The 22,620-nt window shown below is 42.7% G+C and overlaps 1 protein-coding gene across 1 annotated transcript in view; it reads left to right on the top strand.

The window, feature by feature from the left end:
- Positions 1–906: 906 nt before the first annotated feature.
- Positions 907–22,620, top strand: part of LOC128415758 (protein zyg-11 homolog B) — a 31,316-nt gene continuing 9,602 nt past the window's right edge. The window contains exons 1-6 of the mRNA XM_053392422.1: positions 907–1,101; positions 15,037–15,202; positions 15,905–16,659; positions 18,828–18,968; positions 19,953–20,129; positions 21,064–21,128. Coding sequence (XP_053248397.1) covers positions 1,084–1,101; positions 15,037–15,202; positions 15,905–16,659; positions 18,828–18,968; positions 19,953–20,129; positions 21,064–21,128 — 1,322 coding nt within the window. The 5' untranslated portion in view covers positions 907–1,083. The remainder of the gene's footprint in view (positions 1,102–15,036; positions 15,203–15,904; positions 16,660–18,827; positions 18,969–19,952; positions 20,130–21,063; positions 21,129–22,620) is intronic.

The raw sequence follows: 22,620 nt of genomic DNA, 5'->3' as shown, positions 1-22,620 counted from the left end.
GGATTTCAGACTGATGGAAAAATCCGGAATACTCTTCCCTCCCCCTACACCCCCCTCTTCCCGGTATACCTATCTGAGCCGTCACAAATGCGGACCTTGCTTTGCCAAAGGCAGGAATCGCTTACCCGTCAGCCTCCATCTACCCAGGCGGAGAGGGGGGGATTTTGCGCGCGTTGAAGCCTGCCCAGTTTGATCAACCCCGAGGTGGTTAATGGGTGTTAGCGGGGTGGTTCGTCTCTGCCAGCCCACCTGAATAGGGATAAGGAGAGCGTGGGGCGGAGGCGGGATGCGAATAAACCTGGTGGGAACTGGAGGGTAGCGCTAGGATCAGGCGATTGGAACAGGGGAGAATTCCCCGAAGAAAGTGCTTGGGAATATGGCATGCTCAAGAGAAGGCTGTGCATTTCGACCAGCAGATACCTGCCCCCCATTCCTATGCACCATTTGCTGCTGCGAATTTAGAAACACTATTCCTGCTGTAAACATAACATTGAAAGTTGAGGCTGGGAAGACCCGCTCTTAAGTCACCTTGATGGAGAGTCTGACAGGCCACTGGAAGCAAAGCAACCGATAATCAAGTGATCGTGGCCTAGTAGCTTGGCTGGTTTTTGTAGCTATTGTAGTGCTGTTTTGTTGCCAGGCATCCCCGTGTGGTGAGAAATAATCGCCAGCCTTCCTGGAAACTGGGGGCGGGCAAAGACTGACAGGGCCTTTCATGTATTATTACAGTAACCACATGGAGAATCCTGTGGGACACTGCTGCAGAGTGACAGACTTGCTGCAAAGAAAAATTCAGTTTGGAAAACTGCTCGCCACACAGGATAACCCTGTTGAACGGAGGATGTATTAGAGTACTAGGACTGGCTGATTTAACAAGCTCTTTTATACATTATCGCTGCAGCTTCTAGTCATGTCACGCCACTTTTCACACAGCAGCCTCCATGTGCTTACATGTTGTAACTTCATGCCACTGAAGGGGAGGAATCCTGTGGACTCTACTGTGTTAACTGGGTTGCTAGATGCCTAGGAAGGCAGGGTCCCTATATACTGAATAGTTTTGCAGAAGAGGGAATCTTTGACTGTATGGTCAGCTTTGGCACTGTATCTGATGCTACTGCTTTGTGAGTGAGAACAATTAACAATAGTAGTTAAACCATAATTTTTATATTGGAAAACAATGTGTATGGGAATGTTTAAGATATATCAGTTATTCTCTGTCACATTTTCATCACATAGCTATATAAAAATGGTCGTAAAAATAGCAGATTTTTTGAGTGCATGTGAAGTGGACATTGCAGTCTATTGGAATGTTTCAGATCACCCCGATCTCTGCAGAGCAGTGTGAGATTCCAGGAGTCTCGTCACAGCAGAGACTGTAGTGTCTTTATGAAATAGGTGTAAATTTGTGTAAATAAACCATGAGTCCATCTGGAAAGAGGGTTTCGGGCATCACATCTCAAGAGGGGCTTGCTCCCCACAGCAGCATAGCATTGGATTCAAAGGTAGCCAAAACACCATCTCTCTGTCTCCTCCATACAGCTGGTCTAACCATCAGCTTGCATGGCATCTTGTTCCCCCCTCTTTCCCCAAATCCTTGCTAAAATGCAACTTCTCCCCCCACCCCAATTTGCAGTTTAATATTGTAGAACTCTGTCATACAATTTCGCTGAACATGCTTATTGCCCCTAGAGTTTGGCACTTTAGGATGAACAATAATGGCGGCCATAGATCAATTTATAGTTCAGCTACTAAAAATAGTGACTGGCTGCTGAGGTCCACCCCCCTTATTGTGTAATTAATCAGAGAGTTGTGGTCCTTGGCATAACATAAGAAAGTAATGATCTATATTAAATAAATAATCTAGAAATCATTTTGTCAAAACACATACATTTACTTGGGATATATTATTTAAATAGAACACTTTCTTAAGATGAGTGCCTGGAACTGTTCTGAGAAAGTGAAGTTGAATAACATCCTCAGTTCTTAGAACAGCTTGATCAAGGAGGGCAAGTTTAATTGGTTGTGCTTCAGGGAATTAACACCTGATCCATGTATTCTGTTAACCCAATCCCCATGAACCAGATTGTTATCAAGGGCTGCTGATCCTGCAGCAGTGCAATCTTAATGGATGCCTGTCTTCTTTTAAACCCTTTAAACTTTTATACCATCGTCATTGCCATCAATATGTTTGTTACGACAATGACAGTTATAAACACATACTTCTTTCATAGTTGACAGTTGCACCAGTCTCCCTTGCTCAGTGTTTTGCTTAACGCGTAGACCAAATACAGGGCCTGCGCTGAGAATATCCTAATGCTAATAGACCCTTGACTTTTGTTATTCCATGTAAGAAAACAGATTCCATAGGGGCCATTAATTCTACTTCCTCTGCCAAACATTCCTTCTCATCATCGTTGTTGTTGTTCTTTTGTTGTCCTACCACAGCTGCTGGCAGAGAATGCCAAATCTAAAAATCAAGGTGAAAATAAATTTGCATTAAAACTTCACATTCCTTCACAAGCCAAAATATGTCTGTGCTGCTGGTATGTTTCTTTGTGCTGAAAGGTTTTGTAGAATGAAATTGTGATTTATATACAAAAATAGCTTGTGGGTAGTTCGACTGCTGCTATTAAGAACTCTGGTCTAATTATTTTTATTAGCTACATATTCCCACAAGAATAATAAATTGACTGCTATAAGTTTGAAGCTTCTGACACTATTACTTTATAATTATTTAATGTTTTGAAAACATTAATGTTCATCAGAATCACAAAACACATGTGTTTTTCACCAAATGGATATTCTCTGCCTACTTTCAAGTTATCACTGACTGAGAATATCCTTTTAGCCAGACAATCATTACTGATCTCATTCGATTTTTCAAGCAGCAATGTGTGATTTGTTGTTGTTTAGTCATTTAGTCATGTCTGATTCTTTGTAACCCCATGGACCAGAGCACTGATTAGTGCTGGTTATTTTCATGAGCAAAGCACACTTGCTATCAGTAGGTGGAACTTTTTCTCTTGATCCATTCAGCTTCTAATCTTTGACCCACCTTGCTGACTCACTGTAGCTTATTTAATCAGTGGGGGAGAAATTCCTAGTAGTGGTAGCCTACCTCACCCCCCCCCAATGTTATTGCTCTGTGACCTATGGGTGCAATCTTCAGACCACAATCTGTTTTGTGCAGTTCGTTGGTTGCTCAATTATCACAGCCACAATGCTGATAACTCAAAGTAAGTTCTTATTGCTTTTTCTTCTTCTAGCAATAAGATACTTTTTTATGTTGCACAATTGTAATACATGTTCAAAAACCAAGATTCAGCAGTGTTGTTGTTTTCTGGAGGAACGGTAAAACTCTGCAGGAGATGTGTGTGGTTGAAATTTAAATTCCCTTGCGCATGTAGGTAAGAGATTTCTTTTTCAAATTAAAGGGAACTGCATATGCTGTGCCTTTATAAGGACTGAATGTGTTTTGTTTAACTGCTGGTTTGAGTTTATCAAGACACTTATGTGAGGCAGATGAAACAAAATAACAGAAGATATTAAGCTGAAATAAAAGGGAATTGCTGTTAAGCCAAGTTGGTGCATTGGGAAGAAATTAGCACTACTATTTTTAAAATTGGCTGGGGGAGTATGTGCTAGCCCACTGAGCCTGCTTTTTGTCTGTGGTGAAGGTGATTCACAGTGTTTGTATTATTCCCTTAAAGCTTTAGTGAAAGCTAAAGTACTGAAGATTGCAGGCTTACATATAGGATATGTAAGTGAAATAGTAAATAACCTGGGCAATTCTTTGTATTAAGAAGGCGGCCTGATGTTATAGTCCTTGACTATCTTGGCTTAATTTAATATGATACATGCATCATTAGACCATGGAAATGGGAAAAGAAACAAAGCCAAGGAATCATTGTAGCTATATTTCAAAAGGGAAGTTGAATAACTTTCCTGTGTTCTGTGGTGGAATCTACACACATTTAAAAACCATTCTGAAAATGCTTGCTTTAAAGCATTTTTTAAAAAACATTGAATTTTCCTTAAGGCTCACCATCACCATCTAGTGTCACATTGTATATTGCACTTAAAACACACTTAAAACATTTTATTTGCAGCTGTCTCTTCTGACATCTTACTTCAGCAACTTTGTTAAAAGATTTGAAAATCTGGTTTAAGCACTGACATTTGACGGTTTGATATGAAAAACTTATTAGGGCATAGTTTGTTTGTGATTTTCAGTTTTATACATTTCAATAATTTTACAATCATTTTAACATTTTAAAACTCTACTTCCTTTCCCCTCTTTCTGAGGTTCCTTAACTTTATTTTTAATATTTTCTGCATATCCAAATTAACTTAATTTACTCATTTATTCATCTACTTTAAATATATACTCTTATAAAACTGCAGGCTATTACAATAATCCTGCCAGTGTTCTTATCTGTTTACAACTTGCTGTAATTCCATGATTGTCACTGGTGCATTCAAAATTGTCATTTTATCAATTGGTATTTTAAGTATTCCACTGTCCTCTAGATATTTTTTGTATTTCATCTAAATTGCCCTGTTCCACTTGTTATAATTCTGTATAAAAACTCACGAATTGATCTCTTATGTCTTTAGGATTTTCCACAACTCTACCTCCTATATTAATTTTATATAGGATTTCTCTTGCCTTTTTTATTTGCTATACTGATAATTTCCATGGTTTATTAGCCTTAGGGTATAGGAAGAGAAAGGTGAGCTTGAGCAACCGAATCCTATCTTAAAAGCCATAATCCATGGAATAAAAAAAGAGTTAGAATCATAGAATCATAGAGTTGGAAGAGACCACAAGGGCCATCGAGTCCAACCCCCTGCCAAGCAGGAAACACCATCAGAGCACTCCTGACATATGGTTGTCAAGCCTCTGCTTAAAGACCTCCAAAGAAGGAGACTCCACCACACTCCTTGGCAGCAAATTCCACTGTCGAACAGCTCTTACTGTCAGGAAGTTCTTCCTAATGTTTAGGTGGAATCTTCTTTCTTGTAGTTTGGATCCATTGCTCCGTGTCCGCTTCTCTGGAGCAGCAGAAAACAACCTTTCTCCCTCCTCTATGTGACATCCTTTTATATATTTGAACATGGCTATCATATCACCCCTTAACCTCCTCTTCTCCAGGCTAAACATGCCCAGCTCCCTTAGCCGTTCCTCATAAGGCATCGTTTCCAGGCCTTTGACCATTTTGGTTGCCCTCCTCTGGACACGTTCCAGTTTGTCAATGTCCTTCTTGAACTGTGGTGCCCAGAACTGGACACAGTACTCCAGGTGAGGTCTGACCAGAGCAGAATACAGTGGCACTATTACTTCCCTTGATCTAGATGCTATACTCCTATTGATGCTGCCCAGAATTGCATTGGCTTTTTTAGCTGCCGTGTCACACTGTTGGCTCATGTCAAGTTTGTGGTCAACCAAGACTCCTAGATCCTTTTCACATGTAGTGCTCTCAAGCCAGGTGTCACCCATCTTGTATTTGTGCCTCTCATTTTTTTTGCCCAAGTGCAATACTTTACATTTCTCCCTGTTAAAATTCATCTTGTTTGTTTTGGCCCAGTTCTCTAATCTGTCAAGGTCGTTTTGAAGTGTGTTCCTGTCCTCTGGGGTGTTAGCCACCCCTCCCAGTTTGGTGTCATCTGCAAATTTGATCAGGATGCCCTTGAGTCCATCATCCAAGTCGTTGATAAAGATGTTGAATAAGACCGGGCCCAAGACAGAACCCTGTGGCACCCCACTAGTCACTCTTCTCCAGGATGAAGAGGAACCATTGATGAGCACCCTTTGGGTTCGGTCAGTCAGCCAGTTACAAATCCACTGAGTGGTAGCATAGTCAAGACCGCATTTTACCAGCTTCTTTACAAGAATATTGTTAGGATATTTCCGTTCCACCTTAAAAGGGAGCAGGATGTTTGTATAACAGCCTGCGTAAGTTCCTGTCTCACAGGATGTTTATGTTGTAAGTTCGTTTCGTTTTCGCCTGTTTTGCCTGAGCAGTCGGAGGAGACGGTCGTGATTTCTTTGTTCTGACCAATGCCTAATAAACTGTAAATATGCATGTTCTGCTCTCTGCTTGTGCAACTTCCTGCTGTGTGAATTCTGCTGATATAGTGTGCACTAAGCCTGAGGCTTAGTGTCGCTGAATTGCTGATATTGCCTGACTACGGGAGGTCGATGGATCGTCCGGCACCGAGCTTGGGGGCCAAGATGGACTTTATCTCCCTGGCAGTATCCCAACAACAGGTTTCGGGCCCAGATTCACAGCACTTGCAGGAGAGTAAGACAGCGACAGACTGCTGAAAGGTATGTGCTGGGAAAGTGAAAGCAGAGGCTTTTCTGCCGCGGAAGAAGTCTTTGATGTCCGGCACAATTAATTGGCCTGGGAGCCGAGCCAGAGGCATCGTGATTAATGAGCTGCCGAGATAAGAAGTCTTAGAAGGCAATAAAGGCTCACGGCTAAAGCAAAAAGCTGGAATGGAGATTTTCCAAGCTTCTGAGGCCTCTGAGTGTCCTAAGTTAAATCGGCACAATTATCAGAGCTGGGCAAAATGGTGTGAGAGTTTGCTGCGTCAGTTTGGAGTCTGGCATACTATATCAGAAGCCGCTCCAGTTCCTCGGACAGAGAAATGGCAGGCCCAGGATTCGAAGGCCGTGGATATCATTGTCTTATCCGTCTCTCTGGAGGAAATAAAGACGCTTGCTGGAAATCTCACGGCACGTGACATGTGGGATGCTTTGAAAAGGGCCCACCAGCCAATAATCCCAGCCCAGTGTTTGAATGCATCGGAGGTCCTGGCTGTTTCCCAGAATGCTAGAGAATGCACGGATGCCAAGGGCACCGGTTGCAAGCTGCAGGGGGAGCTGGCTGTGATGTCATCCCAGGCAGCATTCCAGCCTCCAGGGGGAGCCAAGGAGTCGGCAGCTGAGAGCTCTGTTTCCCATGAGAACCAAGGTCAGAGCCTTTGCAGAGGCCGGAAGACCAGATGTAAACAGAGCAAGATGCTTGCAGGTGGCCAGGAGCGGGGGGGGCAAGTTGCAAAAGCCCACGCCAGTGGAAAACAAGGCTATGTTAGCTGGCACAGCTCCACCAAAGGCTAAAGGCACGTCTGATGGCCAGGAGCAGGGGGGCAAGTTGCAAAAGCCCTCGCCAGTGGAAAACACGGCTATGTTTGCTGGCACAGCTTCACCAAAGGCTAAAGGCAAGCTGCAAAAGCCCACGCTGGTGGAAAACAAGGTTTTGTTTGCCAGCAAATCTGCTTCGAAGGGGAAGGCCAGGTTTATTGTTGACTCTGCGGCCACGCGCCATCTCACCAAAGACCGCCATCTGTTCATCTCCTTCACACCTCAAGATGGAGAGGTCCAGCTGGCTGATGGAAGGACTTTGCAAGCTACAGGAGTTGGGACTGTGAAACTTGAAAGTCTGCATACTACGATTAGTAATGTTCTTTTTGTTCCAGGAGCTGTGGACAATTTGATAAGTGTACCACAGCTGACTGGGCGTGGTTTTGAGGTATCCTTCAAGAAGACTATCTGTGTCATCAGAAAAGGCAAAGAGGACATGTGGCATGCAAAGTTGATGGATGGTTTGTTCTGTCTAACTTATGATGACAATGGTGTTGCTATGTCTAATGCTGATACTTGTTGTGTTGCACAAACTAACAAGGTTCTTCATGCAGGTTGCATTCATGATGCACATCGAAGGTTTTGTCACCTCTCTTGGCAAGCGCTAGCCAAGATGCCTGGGTTGGTTGAAGGTTTGGACATCAAACCTTGCAAATTTCACATGAAATGTGTATCTTGTGCAGAGAACAAGGTGAAGGTTGCTCCAAAAGGCAAGGAGTCTAGCAGGCAGGCTTCCAAACCCTACCAGCTAGTTCACGCAGACCTGGTAGGCCCTCTAGCGCCCTCTTTGGGAGGAGCAAGGTACTTCATGGTTCTAATTGATTCTTTTTCCAGGTACATTCATGTGTTTATGCTCGAGCAGAAATCGCAAGCATTTCCTAAGTTCAAGGCATTCTGTGCTTGGTTGGAGAATGCTCACGGTAAACGTATTGGTTGTCTGTTTACTGATCGAGGCGGGGAATTCACTTCTCAGCAGTTTGAAGCTTTCCTGACTGAGAAGGGAATCCAGCATGACTTGTCAACGCCTAGATCGCCATGGATGAATGGGCTTGCGGAGAGAGCAAATCAAACGTTGCTGCAAGGAATAAAAACCTTGTTGCATGATGCCAACCTCCCTGAGAAGTTTTGGGGGGAAGCTCTCTCGAATTTGGTTTACACTTTTAATCGCAGACTGTCATCACCTATTGGCTGCACTCCCTATGAGAAAATGTTTGGTAAGAAACCTAACACCAAGCACTTGAGAATCTTTGGTTCTGACATGTGGGTACACACCCCACAAAGCAACAAGCTTGGGAAGCGTGGGGCACATGGTTTGTTCATGGGGTACGAAAAAGGTGCATACAGGGTATGGATGACTAACTCTAAATCCATAAAGTTCACAAGGAGTGTTGAGTACAATCCTAAGTGGGGGGAAAATGTGGGAATTTTCCAGAGTTACCCAGAGGAAGAAGAAGGTGATGTGAGGAAAGCAGATCATGCTGAGAAAGCTGAGGAAACTGAGGATGATGATGATGATGATGATGATGATGATCAGAGTTCGGATTCCAGTTCAGTGGGCGGCGCTGTTGCTGCTGTCAGTGACAGTGATGACACAGCAGACTACAAGAGCGCAAAGGCCTCAGTCAGACCATCTGATGAGTCTGACAATGAACTGGAAGAACCACTGTTCACCATTGGTCGTTTTTCTCCTAAGAAGGAGGAGATGAGTCCAGAAGACTTGCGTCTGGTTCGCAGGTCTGAAAGGGCGACCAAAGGCAAACCTCCAAAGAGATTTGCTGATGAGTTTGCTAAGATGGCAACTGCTGTTCTTAGTAGCTCAGAGAAGGTGTGGGAACCTTCAAGCTTCAAAGAGGTCCAGGAGTTAACCTCTAAAGATGCTGAGCCTTGGCTTAATGCCATGAAGGCTGAAGTTGATTCCTTAAACAGGAATCAAACTTGGGAACTGGTACCGGTAGTCCCAGGAATGAGACTGGTTGGCAGCAAATGGGTCTTCAAGGCCAAGACAGACCAGAATGGCAAGGTTGTCAGACACAAAGCCAGATTGGTTGCCAGAGGTTTTTCACAGGTACCAGGGCAGGATTACCACGAGACCTACTCACCCACGGTCAAATATGAGAGCATTCGGCTGATGCTCAAGATCGCTGCGGAGGAGAAAATGCATGTTTCCCATCATGACATTAATACAGCTTTTTTGTACGGGATTCTGGGGGAGGAGCTGTACATGCTTCCACCTGACGGGATGCAGATACAGAAGGGAATGGTCTGTAAACTGCGGAAATCCTTGTATGGTCTCAAGCAGAGTGCCAGGTGTTGGAACACAAAACTCACTGAAACGTTGCTTTCTCTAGGTTTTCACCAGGGCAAAGCTGATCCGTGTGTGTTTGTCAAGGAGGAGGGGCAAAACAAACTGTATTGTTTATGTTTTGTTGATGATCTTCTGATGTTTTGGAAGAATCAGGCTTTTTACCAAAGCACCCTAGCTCAGCTGAAGGAGCACTTTGACATGAAGGATCTTGGTGAGGTATCCAACTATCTTTCTCTGCAGGTGGAGAGAGACCAAGCAGGTAATTTTCTGGTACACCAAACACAGAAAATTGCTGATGTATTAACCAGATTGTGAATGGTTGATGCAACTGTTTAAGGACATTGGGGTTTCTGTGAAATGTCCTATACAAGTGTATCAAGACAATAGATCTTGTTTGGCTTTGCTGAACTCGGAGAGTTGCAAGCAAAGGACCAAGCACTTGCAGATTAAGCTACATCGTGCAAGAGAGTGTATTCAGAAAGGACTCATTCAGGTGTCCTACATGCCAGGAAGTGAAATTCCTGCTGATCTGTTGTCTAAGGTTGTTAACAGAGAACAACTGAAGGTTTACGCACAAAGGTTGCAATTGGGTTGAACCACAGGTACTACTGGTTACACGGAAAGGGGGAGGATGTTAGGATATTTCCGTTCCACCTTAAAAGGGAGCAGGATGTTTGTATAACAGCCTGCGTAAGTTCCTGTCTCACAGGATGTTTATGTTGTAAGTTCGTTTCGTTTTCGCCTGTTTTGCCTGAGCAGTCGGAGGAGACGGTCGTGATTTCTTTGTTCTGACCAATGCCTAATAAACTGTAAATATGCATGTTCTGCTCTCTGCTTGTGCAACTTCCTGCTGTGTGAATTCTGCTGATATAGTGTGCACTAAGCCTGAGGCTTAGTGTCGCTGAATTGCTGATATTGCCTGACTACGGGAGGTCGATGGATCGTCCGGCACCGAGCTTGGGGGCCAAGATGGACTTTATCTCCCTGGCAGTATCCCAACAAATATCATGGGGCACCTTGTCAAATGCCTTGCTGAAATCAAGGTAGGCTACATCCACTGCGTTCCCTTCATCTACCAGGCTTGTAATTCTGTCAAAAAACGAGATCAGGTTAGTCTGACATGACTTATTTTTCAGAAATCCATGCTGACTATTGGTGATCACAGCATTCCTTTCCAGGTGCTCACAGACTGTTTGCTTAATGATCTGCTCCAGAATCTTCCCTGGTATTGATGTCAGACTGACTGGGCGGTAATTATTTGGGTCCTCTCTTTTCCCCTTTTTGAAAATAGGGACAACATTTGCCCTCCTCCAGTCTGCCGGGACTTCGCCTGTTCTCCAGGAATTCTCAAAGATGACTGCCAGTGGTTCTGAAATCACATCTGCCAGTTCTTTTAATACTCTTGGATGCAGTTCATCTGGCCCTGGAGACTTGAATACATCTAGACTAGCCAAGTATACTTGTACTATCTCCTTAGTTATTCTGGGCTGTGTTTCCTCTGCTGAATCATTTGCTCCAAATTCTTCAGGTCGGGCATTGTTTTCTTTATCGGAGAAGACTGAGGCAAAGAAGGCATTGAGGAGTTCAGCCCTTTCTGTGTCCCCTGTTTGCATTTCACCATCTTCTCCTCTGAGTGACCCCACTGTTTCTTTGTTCTTCCTTTTGCTACAAACATACCCATAAAAGCCTTTTTTGTTGCTTTTAACCTCTCTAGCAAGCCTGAGTTCATTCTGTGCTTTAGCTTTTCTGACTTTGTGTCTACACGTGCTGGCTATTTGTTTGAATTCCTCTTTGGTGGTTTCCCCCCTTTTCCATTTTTTGTACACATCCTTTTTTAATCTTAACTCAGTTAAAAGTTCTTTAGATAGCCACCCTGGCTTCTTTAGGCACCTTCCATGTTTCCGTCTCATTGGTATTGCCTGAAGTTGTGCTTTTACTATCTCCCTCTTAACAAACTCCCAGCCATCATGAACTCCCTTTCCTTTTAGTATTACTGTCCATGGGATCTCACCCAGCACTTCCCTAAGTTTTATGAAGTCGGCTTTCTTAAAGTCGAGAAATTGAGTCCTAGTATGCTTGGCTGCTCCTTTCCGCTGTATAGTAAACTTCAGAAGAGCATGATCACTCGCGCCTAATGATCCTTCCACTTCTACCCCACTAACCAGGTCATCAACATTGGTTAGGACCAGATCTAAAATGGCTGTTCCTCTTGTAGCTTCTCCCACTTTCTGGACAATGAAGTTGTCTGCAAGGCCAGTGAGGAATCTGTTTGACCTTATGCTCTTGGCTGAGTTTGACATCCAACAAATATCCGGGTAATTGAAGTCCCCCATTACTACTATCTCCCTTCCTTTTGCATGCTTGGCCATCTGTTCCAGGAAGGCATCATCTATGTCCTCCGTTTGGCTTGGGGATCTATAGTAAACTCCCACAATGAGGTCACTGTTATTCTTCTCTCCCTTAATTTTGACCCAAATGCTCTCACTTTGGCTTTGAGGTTCTAAATCTTGGATCTCTTCACAGGTATACACATCCCTGACATATAACGCCACTCCTCCTCCTTTCTTGTCTGGTCTGTTTCTCTGAAATAGATTGTATCCCTCCATTATTACATTCCAATCGTGGGACTTATCCCACCAGGTTTCAGTGATGCCTATTATGTCATATTTAGTTTGCTGTACCAAGAGCTCAAGCTCATCTTGTTTATTTCCCATACTTTGCGCATTAGTGTACAGACATTGAAGTCCATTAATCATTCCCCCGTGTCTCTTATTTAAGGATTTTTTCCTCCCACCACTAGGTCTGCGTGCTGTTTGCTCCATTCGGTCTATGACATTTGGATGATCATCTTCATCAATTGATAGACTCCTACCTTCAGGAGCACTGTCTCCCTCCCCCACATTAGTCAGTTTAAAGCCCTCCTGATGAGGTTTCTGAGATTTTTTGCAAAAACATTCCTACCAACCGTTGTGAGGTGCAGCCCATCGCTTGCCAGAAGTCCATCTTCAAGAAACTGCATTCCGTGATCTAAGAATCCAAACCGTTCCTGTTTACACCATTTGCGAAGCCAGTTGTTCACTTCCACTATTTTTCCCTCTCTCCCTGGGCCACGTCGTTCAACTGGGAGGACAGATGAGATGACAATTTGTGCATTTAATTGCTTCAATTTCCTGCCCAGAGCCTCGTAATCTCTTTTGATCTTCTGGAGGCTATTGCTTGCAGTGTCATTGGTTCCCACATGAACCAAGAGGAAGGGGTATTTGTCAGTGGGTTTTATGATTCCTTGCAGTCGTTCAGTTACATCTTGGATCTTAGCCCCGGGGAGACAGCACACTTCCCGAGACATCTTGTCAGGCCCACAGATCACTGCTTCTGTTCCCCTCAGTAGGGAATCCCCTATCACCACTACACGCCTCCTCTTAGGTCTGGTCGGGGTTCTTCCGTGAGCTGTCCGTTCCAAGGTCGCCTGCACATTCCCTGAAGACTGCCTTTGCTGCTCGTCTTCATATACCTGATCGACTGTAATGAGGGAGAGATCCTCAAATGGAGTCTGCTCTTCGTCTTCCATGCTAGGGGAAAGGACCTCAAAGCGATTGCGTATTTCTAAACAATCAGAGCGAACCCTGGGCCTCCTACTTCTTTGAGTCACGTTTCTCCATATATCTGGCTCCTGTGTTGGTGAACTAGCCTCCTTCTCAGGGGAGTCCCCTGTCTCCTCCTTGGTGGAGACGGTGTGCTCTGTTGCTTCCAAGAAGAGCTCCAGCTCTCTAATTCTTTGGAGCGTAGCTACACGTTCCTCCAGTTGCTGGACTTTGTCTTTTAAGAGGGCAATCAACATGCAATTGCTGCAGGTAAAGCTGCCTGCAACCTTTGGCAAGAGTTGTAATGCTCTAAACTGCTTGAGCCAGTTTAGTTGAACATATTACTGTACTCCTAGTCATCAAATCAGGATTGTACTTCCAGCAGAAAATTGTAGCGTTTATATATTGACTGTGAGTCCTGGAAGACCTGCTCCCTGCCTTTTCCCACCTGGCCTGGAAGGAGGGCAGGACCTTGACTGACTCCAGCTACAAAAGCTGAAGCTGCTGAAGAGACACCATCTTGACAGGCTCATAGTTAAATGTGCATTCTGTAGTTCACCTCCTTTGTGATGTTTTATTTTGAAATCTTTAAGATAACGTTTTAGTTTCCTGTTAATTATGTTGCTTTGAATGTATACTTTATATTCAACTTTCTTGTGTAATATTTTATTATAGATTGTTTTATGTGAAGTTTTAGCGTAGGTTGTAAACCGCTTTGAGATGTTTTCTTAAAAATATAGTCGTATAGCAATGAGACATGAATAATAATACTGATAATATACTACTACTACTACTACTACTACTACTACTACTAATTTTGCACTTAAATACAATTCTATGCATTATTCTTCAGAATTTCCTGGCTCTTATGGTACCAGGGAATATCCTTGCCACTTGCATGAGAGCATTATGCATGCATAATTCTTGGTCCCTGCCACTTCTGACCCCTCTATATTTTTCTGCAATAATTGGGGAAGGACAGGGTAAAGATACCTTGTCTTCTCATCCCTCCTAGCCCCAGTGCTACAGAAGAGCCCTATTGAATCTGAACCAAAGGCCCATCTAGTTCAGCATCCTGTCCTGTTCCCATAGTGGCCAGCCAGATTTCTCTCTCTCTCTTTTTGCTATTACTGCAACTAATAATTATGATAAGTGCTTATCATTACTTATCTCATTTATAAATTGCTTCCTATGAAGCACCTCAAAGTTATTTCAAATTACAATAAAAATATGCAAAACAACTACATAAAATCCAATACAGATGCTGACAAGGATAAAAATTCCACTTAGAAGTCTTGTTCAAAGAGGAAAGTCTTTAACATGTAGCCTGAGGACAAGAGATGGGGTCTGTCTAATATGTAGGGGAAGTACCAAATGGCAGGTGTTGCCACGCTAAAGACTCAATTTTGACATCATGCGCAATGAACCTCTTCGTAGAATGCCCTCCTCAAGGTGCCCCCTTCTGCAGAATGCAGTCATTAGTCAGGTATATAAGGGATGAGACAACTACCTCTGTGAAACCCGCAGGCAGGAAGTGAGTGCAACATCATCTTCTCCACTTGTAATTCCCAGCAACTGGTATTCAGAGGCAGAGTACTAGAGGTAGGGCATAGCCATTGTGCTTGGTAGCCTTTGCTACCTTTATATCCTCCATGGCTTTGTCTTAATTTATTTCCACTCTGACAATAAATGATTCTTAGGGCCGTAACTTGCAATTACTTCATTTCAGCCAATTTGTATTGTCTCAACTTTTTACATGCATGTGTAAAAGACTATTCCTATCATTGTCACATAAAACACCCTTCGAGTCCAATTTCTGCCTCCCAAAGGATCCTTTTAGCGGTGGTTGGAATTGTTCGCCCCTCACCCAGACCCTTCTGACAGTGATGGGAGCTTGCCCCCCACTGCAAATGATTTGTGGGGAGTTACTTGTTTTGTGATGGACTGTTGCTTTTCCTAAAAAACAATAAAATATCTGGCATTTTCTTTCTTTGTAACAGGAAGAGGCTTCACCATATTCTCTGCTTGACATCTGCTTAAATTACCTAACTTCCGACCTAGAGAAGTTTTGTACAGAAAGGCATGATGGTTCACTATGTTTGCAAGAGCCTGGAATATTTCCACAAGAAGTGGCTGACCGATTGCTGCGAACGATGGCATTTCACGGTAAACGAATTCACCTGGCGGTTCTGATTAAATGGAATGTTTGGAAATAGTGATTTGATTTACCTGCATGTTTGGACACATGACATCGTTCTTTGGTGCTGCTTCAGCAGCTGTGGCACAAGTCAGATTTGTGCCATTAGATCTAATTGAGCCCTCTGGGTTAGGCAAGTAAGGCAGAGTCACAAGACTCTGCTACACTTAACTACTGAAAATTCATTTGTGCTGTTGAAAATCCTGGATGCAGAGTTGCACTCATTTCATAATATTTAGGGCTCAGTTAACTTCAGTATCTCTCCCTATCATGTCCCCTCTTTGCTTACATCTTTCTCTGCTGGAAAAAAGCCCTTGCATTGTACAGTTGAGACTGCACATTGATTCTATGGGAGTCGTATGGGCACTGCGAGCTGGATCCTGTATGGCAATCTTATCTTTTCTATGCTGAAACTTGGCATACATTGTGGATACCAAGCTTCAGCATGGCAAATGGTAGGATTATGTTGATGATGTTTCTCCAGTACCACATGCCTGTTGAAACCACTCTTGAGGGGGAAAAGGGAGGTTATCAGAATCAGGAGTGCATAAAACTCTCTCCTCTTCTCTGGCAAGCCTGTCCTTCTGTTCTAGGCCCAGTCTCTTTTTTCCAGTTTAAAAACAAAATCTTTGATAAGTTTGTTTGTTTACTGTTCTTCCCTCCCACCCCAGGACTGCTGAATGAAGCAACAGTGGGCATTTTTCGAGGGAATCAGATGCGCTTGAAACGAGCTTGTATCCGGAAAGCAAAAATCTCTGCAGTGGCTTTTCGGAAAGCGTTTTGCCACCATAAGCTGGTGGAGCTCGATGCCACTAAAGTGAATGCAGACATTACGATCACAGACATCATCAGTGGACTTGGCAGCAATAAATGGATCCAGCAAAACCTTCAATGCCTTGTGCTGAACTCATTAACTCTTTCCTTGGAAGACCCCTACGAAAGGTGCTTCAGTCAGCTGATGGGTCTCCGGGCTTTGAGCATTACCAATGTTCTCTTTTACAATGAAGACCTAGCGGACGTGGCTTCGCTTCCCAGATTAGAAAGCTTGGATATATCCAACACCTCAGTCACCGACATAACTGCACTGCTCGCCTGCAAGGATCGCCTCAAGTCTCTCACCATGCACCACCTGAAATGCTTGAAAATGACAACCACTCAGATTCTGGATGTCATCAGAGAGTTAAAATTCCTGAATCACCTTGACATTTCGGACGATAAACAGTTCACATCTGATATTGCACTTCGTTTGTTAGAACAGAAAGACATATTGCCCAACCTTACATCTTTGGACATTTCGGGAAGGAAGCATGTTACTGATGAAGCTGTAGAAGCATTTGTTAAAAAGCGACCCTCAATGCAGTTTGTGGGCCTGCTGGCTACGGATGCTGGCTACTCATTATTTCTCTCTGGCGAAGGAAACTTAAAGGTTGGTATTGGTTTGTTACACAATTCTAAATAGTTGTCAACTAAGTTTGACTTGCCGGGGGGCGGGGCTGAAGCTTCAAATCCTGGTGATTAATGGGTCAGTTCTAATGGCAGTGTGTGTGTGTGTGTGTGTGTGAGAGAGAGAGAGAGAGAGAGAGAGAGAGAGAGAGATCATTGGCTTCAGAGTGCTGCTAAACCACCGAGCCCCTAGATCAGCAAAAGGTCTACCACACTGACAGTGTCATCGTTCACATTTTGCAGCATGAAAAGAACTAAATCTGCCCCCTCCACCAAATCTTGCAGCTGGGACTGAGGTGGAGCCCTGCAGGCTTTCCTCATTTCCAAAATGTATTGTTGGGAAATCAAGCCACTGCCATCCCTGTCTCTCTGTCTCTCAGCAGCAATTTACTGTATTCTGCTTGTTCTACTGCCCTCTTTACTCTGGGATTCAGTTGGTTGGTTCACTAAGGCTCATAGCTGTCAAAGTTTCCCTTTTTTAAAGGGAAATTCCCTTATTCCGAATAGGATTCCTCACAAGAAAAGGGAAAAGTGGACAGCTATGCTAAGGCTCTGGGCACTGCTTCTTCCTCGTATAAACATCACTCATTGCCTGTTAGATTGGGTTACTGTTGTTGTTTTTTCATTGTAAGTTCCTCAGAGGTCTCAGTGGGGACATATGACAGGGTAGAAATTTCATAAATGCATAGTAAAATTATGCACATGTAGAACATGAATCAAAGCAGCAGGCATGCCACCCCATTTTCCTGAGAATCTTCCACTCAAAGGTATTGCTACAAAAAAACCTCTCAAACGGCCCTTTCTGTGTAGGAAATAGAGGCTTGTTTAGAGGGGAAATGGCACGTGTGCATGTATATTATTATTTTCTTTTTCTTTTTCTGCTCCTTAACAGTTCTTGAGGAAAAACTGTGGTGTATAGGTTTTGAGGGGCATTATCTGATTGTTTTGCAGTTTCTCTGAGATGCCGTTTTTAATGGTAAAAGTTTAAGAGAAATGCAACTGCTCATAGATGGTGTGCTGTCTTTGCCCCTGTTTCTACACAGCATGAGAGAGGCTAGTCCCCCAAGAGTGCTTACCTCTTCTTCTGCAGCCTCATTTGTCGCTTTCCTTTCCTTATGGTGTATAAAATTAGTTAACCTGTTCTTAAAAGCCCCAGCACCATAGCAATGACCATAAGTTCAGCTGCTTTTATTGGCTGGGAGAGGACTATTGCTCAGCTGTTCCCACCACCCACCACCTCCTGCCAAGGCGCACAGCAGGGAGAAGTGCCTGGTGCTGTGCTACTCTCCTTGAAGAAATGGAGAATAATTCCTTGCCCAGCAGCAAAGGAAATGGTGAAATGGTCCTTCTGTACCTGTTAGTATGTTGTCTTTTGCAGCCCATGATCAACGTTACCTCTCTGCCTAGTTGATAATTCTTGAAATACTGCATCTACATTTATAGAACTGTACTGCTCAGTTAGGTCTGTAAAGACATGATTGGTAGCAATTTGTTAGCCGTGCATACAATATATAAATGGCACTGTAGATTGCATGAAGAGCAAAGACTGTTTTACTTATGCTTGATTGTCATATAAAACTGAGTGGAAACCTCAGTTCAGCAGAAATTGTCATACAACAACAACAACAACAACAACAACAACAACAAGTAAACCTTGAAACATTTGTATTATTTAATTACTTCAGCTTTCTTTTGCCACTACTGCAAACTCAGTGATGGAAAGAGGAGAAAATGCTGACAAAAGTGGACTGGCAGATGAAATTATTAGAGTATGCAGAGATGGCAAAATTGACAGGGAAAATCAGAACTCAGGAGGTTCAAAACTTCAACAGGGAATGGGACAAATATAGACCGTACTTAAAAGAACACTGTAATCACTTGAGTTCTATGACAGGCTTTTAGTAACTCTTGCAATGTTGGGATATTTTGGAGGACCATAATGTGGAAGAACTATAATATGCAGTTGATTTAGATATGTAAAGCACCCATGGAGGGGAGGAGGGAGGTCCTAAGATTTGGAAGAATCTTGTTTAATTTTAAAGTTTAAATGTGGTAAATGTGAAATTTATTTTGTAAAATCAATAAAGTATATATTTAAAAAAACTACTGCAAACTCCAGTATGTTCTCTAGTATTTGTTCTTCTGTTCAAGGTGTCTGGAGAAGCCAATGAAACTCAGATTTCCGAAGCTCTGAAGCGTTACAGTGAGCGAGCGTTCTTTGTGAGGGAGGCACTCTTTCATCTCTTCAACCTTACGCATATTATGGAAAAAACCAAACCAGAAATTCTGAAGGTAAAGCTATTTGACACTGATAAGAAATCACCCTTTGCAGGCATCACTTTGTAAAGGTAACCTTGGGCTGTCTTCACTAAACTGCAGATAAAATCCAACAAAATGTGCGCGCATGCTGGTAAATTTGCAGGGGGTGGGGAGAGAAAAGAGGATACAATAAAGGTAAATAGTCAGAAGTTCAGATAAAAATGGATATACTATTTACATGGGTTATACTTACTTGAGGGGCATGAGGGATGTGTTGTGCAGAGAGAGAGAGAGAGAGAGGGAGAGAGAGGGAGAGAGAGAGAGAGAGAGAGAGAGAAGAGAATTAATAAGATTGCCACTGGCATCGGGTTGGCCACTGTGAGAACAGGAAGTGGCGCTAGATGGGCCTTAGGTCTCATCTGGCAGGGCTGCTGTTACATTTTTGTGATGAAATGGTAGCCAACTCCATTTAGTTCTGTCTTTGAATGTGGGTCACTGCCAAACAGCTGTGGCCAAAAGTAGAGATTGCTGAATCCTCCCCTCCCCTCTGTCTTAGTGGTTCAGCATGGCTGGGAGGTGGGGAAGAATGCCTGGATGTAATCTAATGTATATGATCAGAAAATATATGCAAGGAGCACAATATACCTGCAGGTGAGTACTCTGGGTCTTCCTTCTCAAGCATTCCTCAGACAGAATTTCTCTCCCACCGCCATAACAGTTTCCTCATAATTGCCACTCCTGGCAAATAAGAAGGGGAAAGGAGAGGGCAGGCCATCTGACTGATGTAGTCTCCATTCAGGGAATGAAATGGTTGCTCTGTTCCTCTTTGCTTTGGAAGTTTTAATGGTACTGCAACAGGTTTTGGGTGGCAATGTGTAGATCTGTAGCAATGGCTTGTTTAAAAGGCCTCAGGACGAGTTAAGCTTACTTTGCTTAGGATATTGGTGGCTGGTTCTGTGCATGTGACTATGTGTATTAGGAAATTCTAATTTGACCTGTTTTGATTGATTCTTCCAGCTTGTAGTTATTGGGATGAGGAATCACCCTCTGAACTTGCCAGTGCAATTAGCAGCGAGTGCCTGTGTGTTTAACTTGACAAAACAAGATTTAGCTGCAGGCATGCCAGTTAGGGTCCTGGCAGATGTCACTCACTTGCTCCTTAAGGCCATGGAACACTTTCCCAATCACCAACAGGTAAGCCTCCTTTTCTCTTTCAAGATAAGGTGCTTGAATATTTCTGAACGCTGAACTTTTTTTTTTAAAGTATTTGAGTTCAAACTTCTTAGACAAGATGAAATTAATGAGATGAAGAAACCAATGTTAAAACTGACTGCAAAGAACAGAAGTGAATGATGTCTAGTTGGAAATGTCTTCAGGCCAAATGGTTTCAGCTTTTCGAAACCATAAGTTATCCAATGTTAATCAATCTCAGGGTAGACCCATAAAAATTGATGGACCTAATTGGTCATATGCATTAATTTCAATGGGCTTACTCCGAGTATGATAAATATTGCAATCAACCCTGTGGATAGAATTCAATGTCACACTATGATGAATGTTCTGCCTATGCAAGTACAGTAAGCTTGCAACTTGCTAACGTTTAACTTGTACGCATTGAGTTCTGGTATATCTATGAGGAGGAGGAGATTGCAAGCTTTTGTTTCTAATTTCAATTAATTGCATTTCTTAGCGCACTTGAAATCATTTTTATTCAAGAACATCTTTTGTTACTGGTTTTTAAATCTGTGTATATAACTAACTTTTATAAATCCTTTTAGGCATGCTCCTTTTTATATATAGACTACGTTGCTGGTATCTTAGTATTTTTATATATACTTCTGTAAGTCACTTTGTGAGAAGATTTTATAAATGATAGAGTATAATTCAAAAAAGTAAATTAAAAAACTTAAGTGCCTGGTAGACTCTGATAAATTATAAAGGTCTATGCACCTGTTCACACCATCCTGTTTCACTGTATTTCACTTCTAAGCAAATACATTTGCAAATGACATTATCAAATCATAAAAGGAATATTTGTGAATACTTAGATTCATCTTGAAAGAAGGAAATGCTCAAAATTCCTGCATGAGAAATACTCTGTTCTGAACCTTGCTTTGCTTTTCTACAGCTGCAAAAGAACTGCCTTCTGTCACTGTGCAGTGACAGGATACTTCAGGATGTTCCATTTAACAGGTTAGTTTTCCCTCCCAAGTTACAGAGTAGTAGGGAAAGTATTTCAGGTTGTTGAATGTCTTATGTCTCATTGCTTAGCAGTTTGCAAACTGCTTATTCCTCCTTGGAAAATAACAAATTCTTATCAGAACTTGGGAACCAATTATTAAATAACTGTAACAGTTTAATTTGGACTGCATATATACACTGTTATGAAATACATGTGTCCGTTTGCTAGATCCAGGTGGATTGCCATTTTCTTTTTGGATGCTGGTTTTAAAAACTTGGTTCTAAGCAAGGGTGTACAGTTTGACTGCACTGTACATCAACAGACTGTGGATTTTGTGGATTAATGAAAGTGGCTTGTATCATATGCAGAAGTCTGCCTAGTAGGGATGGCAATACTTAAGCATAAATGCCAATGAAGATTGTTACCTGCCAACTTCTGACTACGTTTGAGCCATTGTCCCTATTTATAGATATTAGAAAATCCACCTACTACCTTATGCTATAGCAGCGTGTAATTACATGCTACCTAAAGACGTGTGCATCATAGCTCTTGTAATCTCACTTTTAATGCAAACGTTTCTAGCCTTTTTTGTTTTGAGCACTTACTGGAAAAGGTTTGGAAAGGGGGATGGATATGGTTTCCAGAAGTTGCTCTCTCATGATTCATGTATCCATTCCCTCTTACTCTAGTCTCTCACTCTTCCCTCTTTTTGACAGAGATCTGAATCTCTAACCCTCAGTAATACAAGAAAAGTTGTGTAATTCTCTCCTTGGTTTTTTGAGTGTATGTAGATGTACAAAGCACATGTTTGTCCCAATAATAATATTTTGTTGTTGTTGTTAGTCTGAGGCTAGTAGGAGTGAAAGTGTTGTAGGTTGTGCTTCAAGTCAGACAGCACAATGGGGGAGCAAGGAGCAAGCACACATTCTTGGTGTGTTGAAAACTGCCCCCCAACTTTGTGGGTAGCCTGAAGCATAGCAGTGGGTTTGGCAAGCCAGCAGGATGAGAGTATAACCCTTGGGAAATTTGTTACTGATTCTGACCACAAGCAGGTTTGCATGACCTGGGAGGAAGATGATGTTGGCACAGAGCCAATGCAGGTTGGTTTGCTGACTTTGTCACACCACTGAGGCTTTTTTTAGTCCTCCTCAGCTGAAGTTCAGGGAGTTTGTGTCCCCAGTGTGTGTTTTAAGGAGACTGAGTGCCCATTCCTCCTTGCTTCTCGAAACATCAAGTCTTTAGCCTTGTGGCTAAATTCTATATAGGTACAATGGTACTATAGGTACTATGTAGGTTATGACAAATCATAAAGCACAATTCAGAATCCAGCTCTGTATCTTTCAGTCATGAGGAGTTGCTAAAAAAAGTCCACAACTACCCATGCCAAATGTGTCAGCTTAGTAAAAATTCCTTTCATCAATCACTGACAAATTGGGATTTTTAGCACTTGTTGCTTACCAGCTCAATCCAAGGCCATCCCCTGAAGATGGAGACAGTGGGTGG

Source organism: Podarcis raffonei, chromosome 6, assembly GCF_027172205.1.
Source record: "Podarcis raffonei isolate rPodRaf1 chromosome 6, rPodRaf1.pri, whole genome shotgun sequence".
NCBI lineage: Eukaryota > Metazoa > Chordata > Lepidosauria > Squamata > Lacertidae > Podarcis > Podarcis raffonei.
This window is presented reverse-complemented; position numbering and strand designations above follow the sequence as displayed.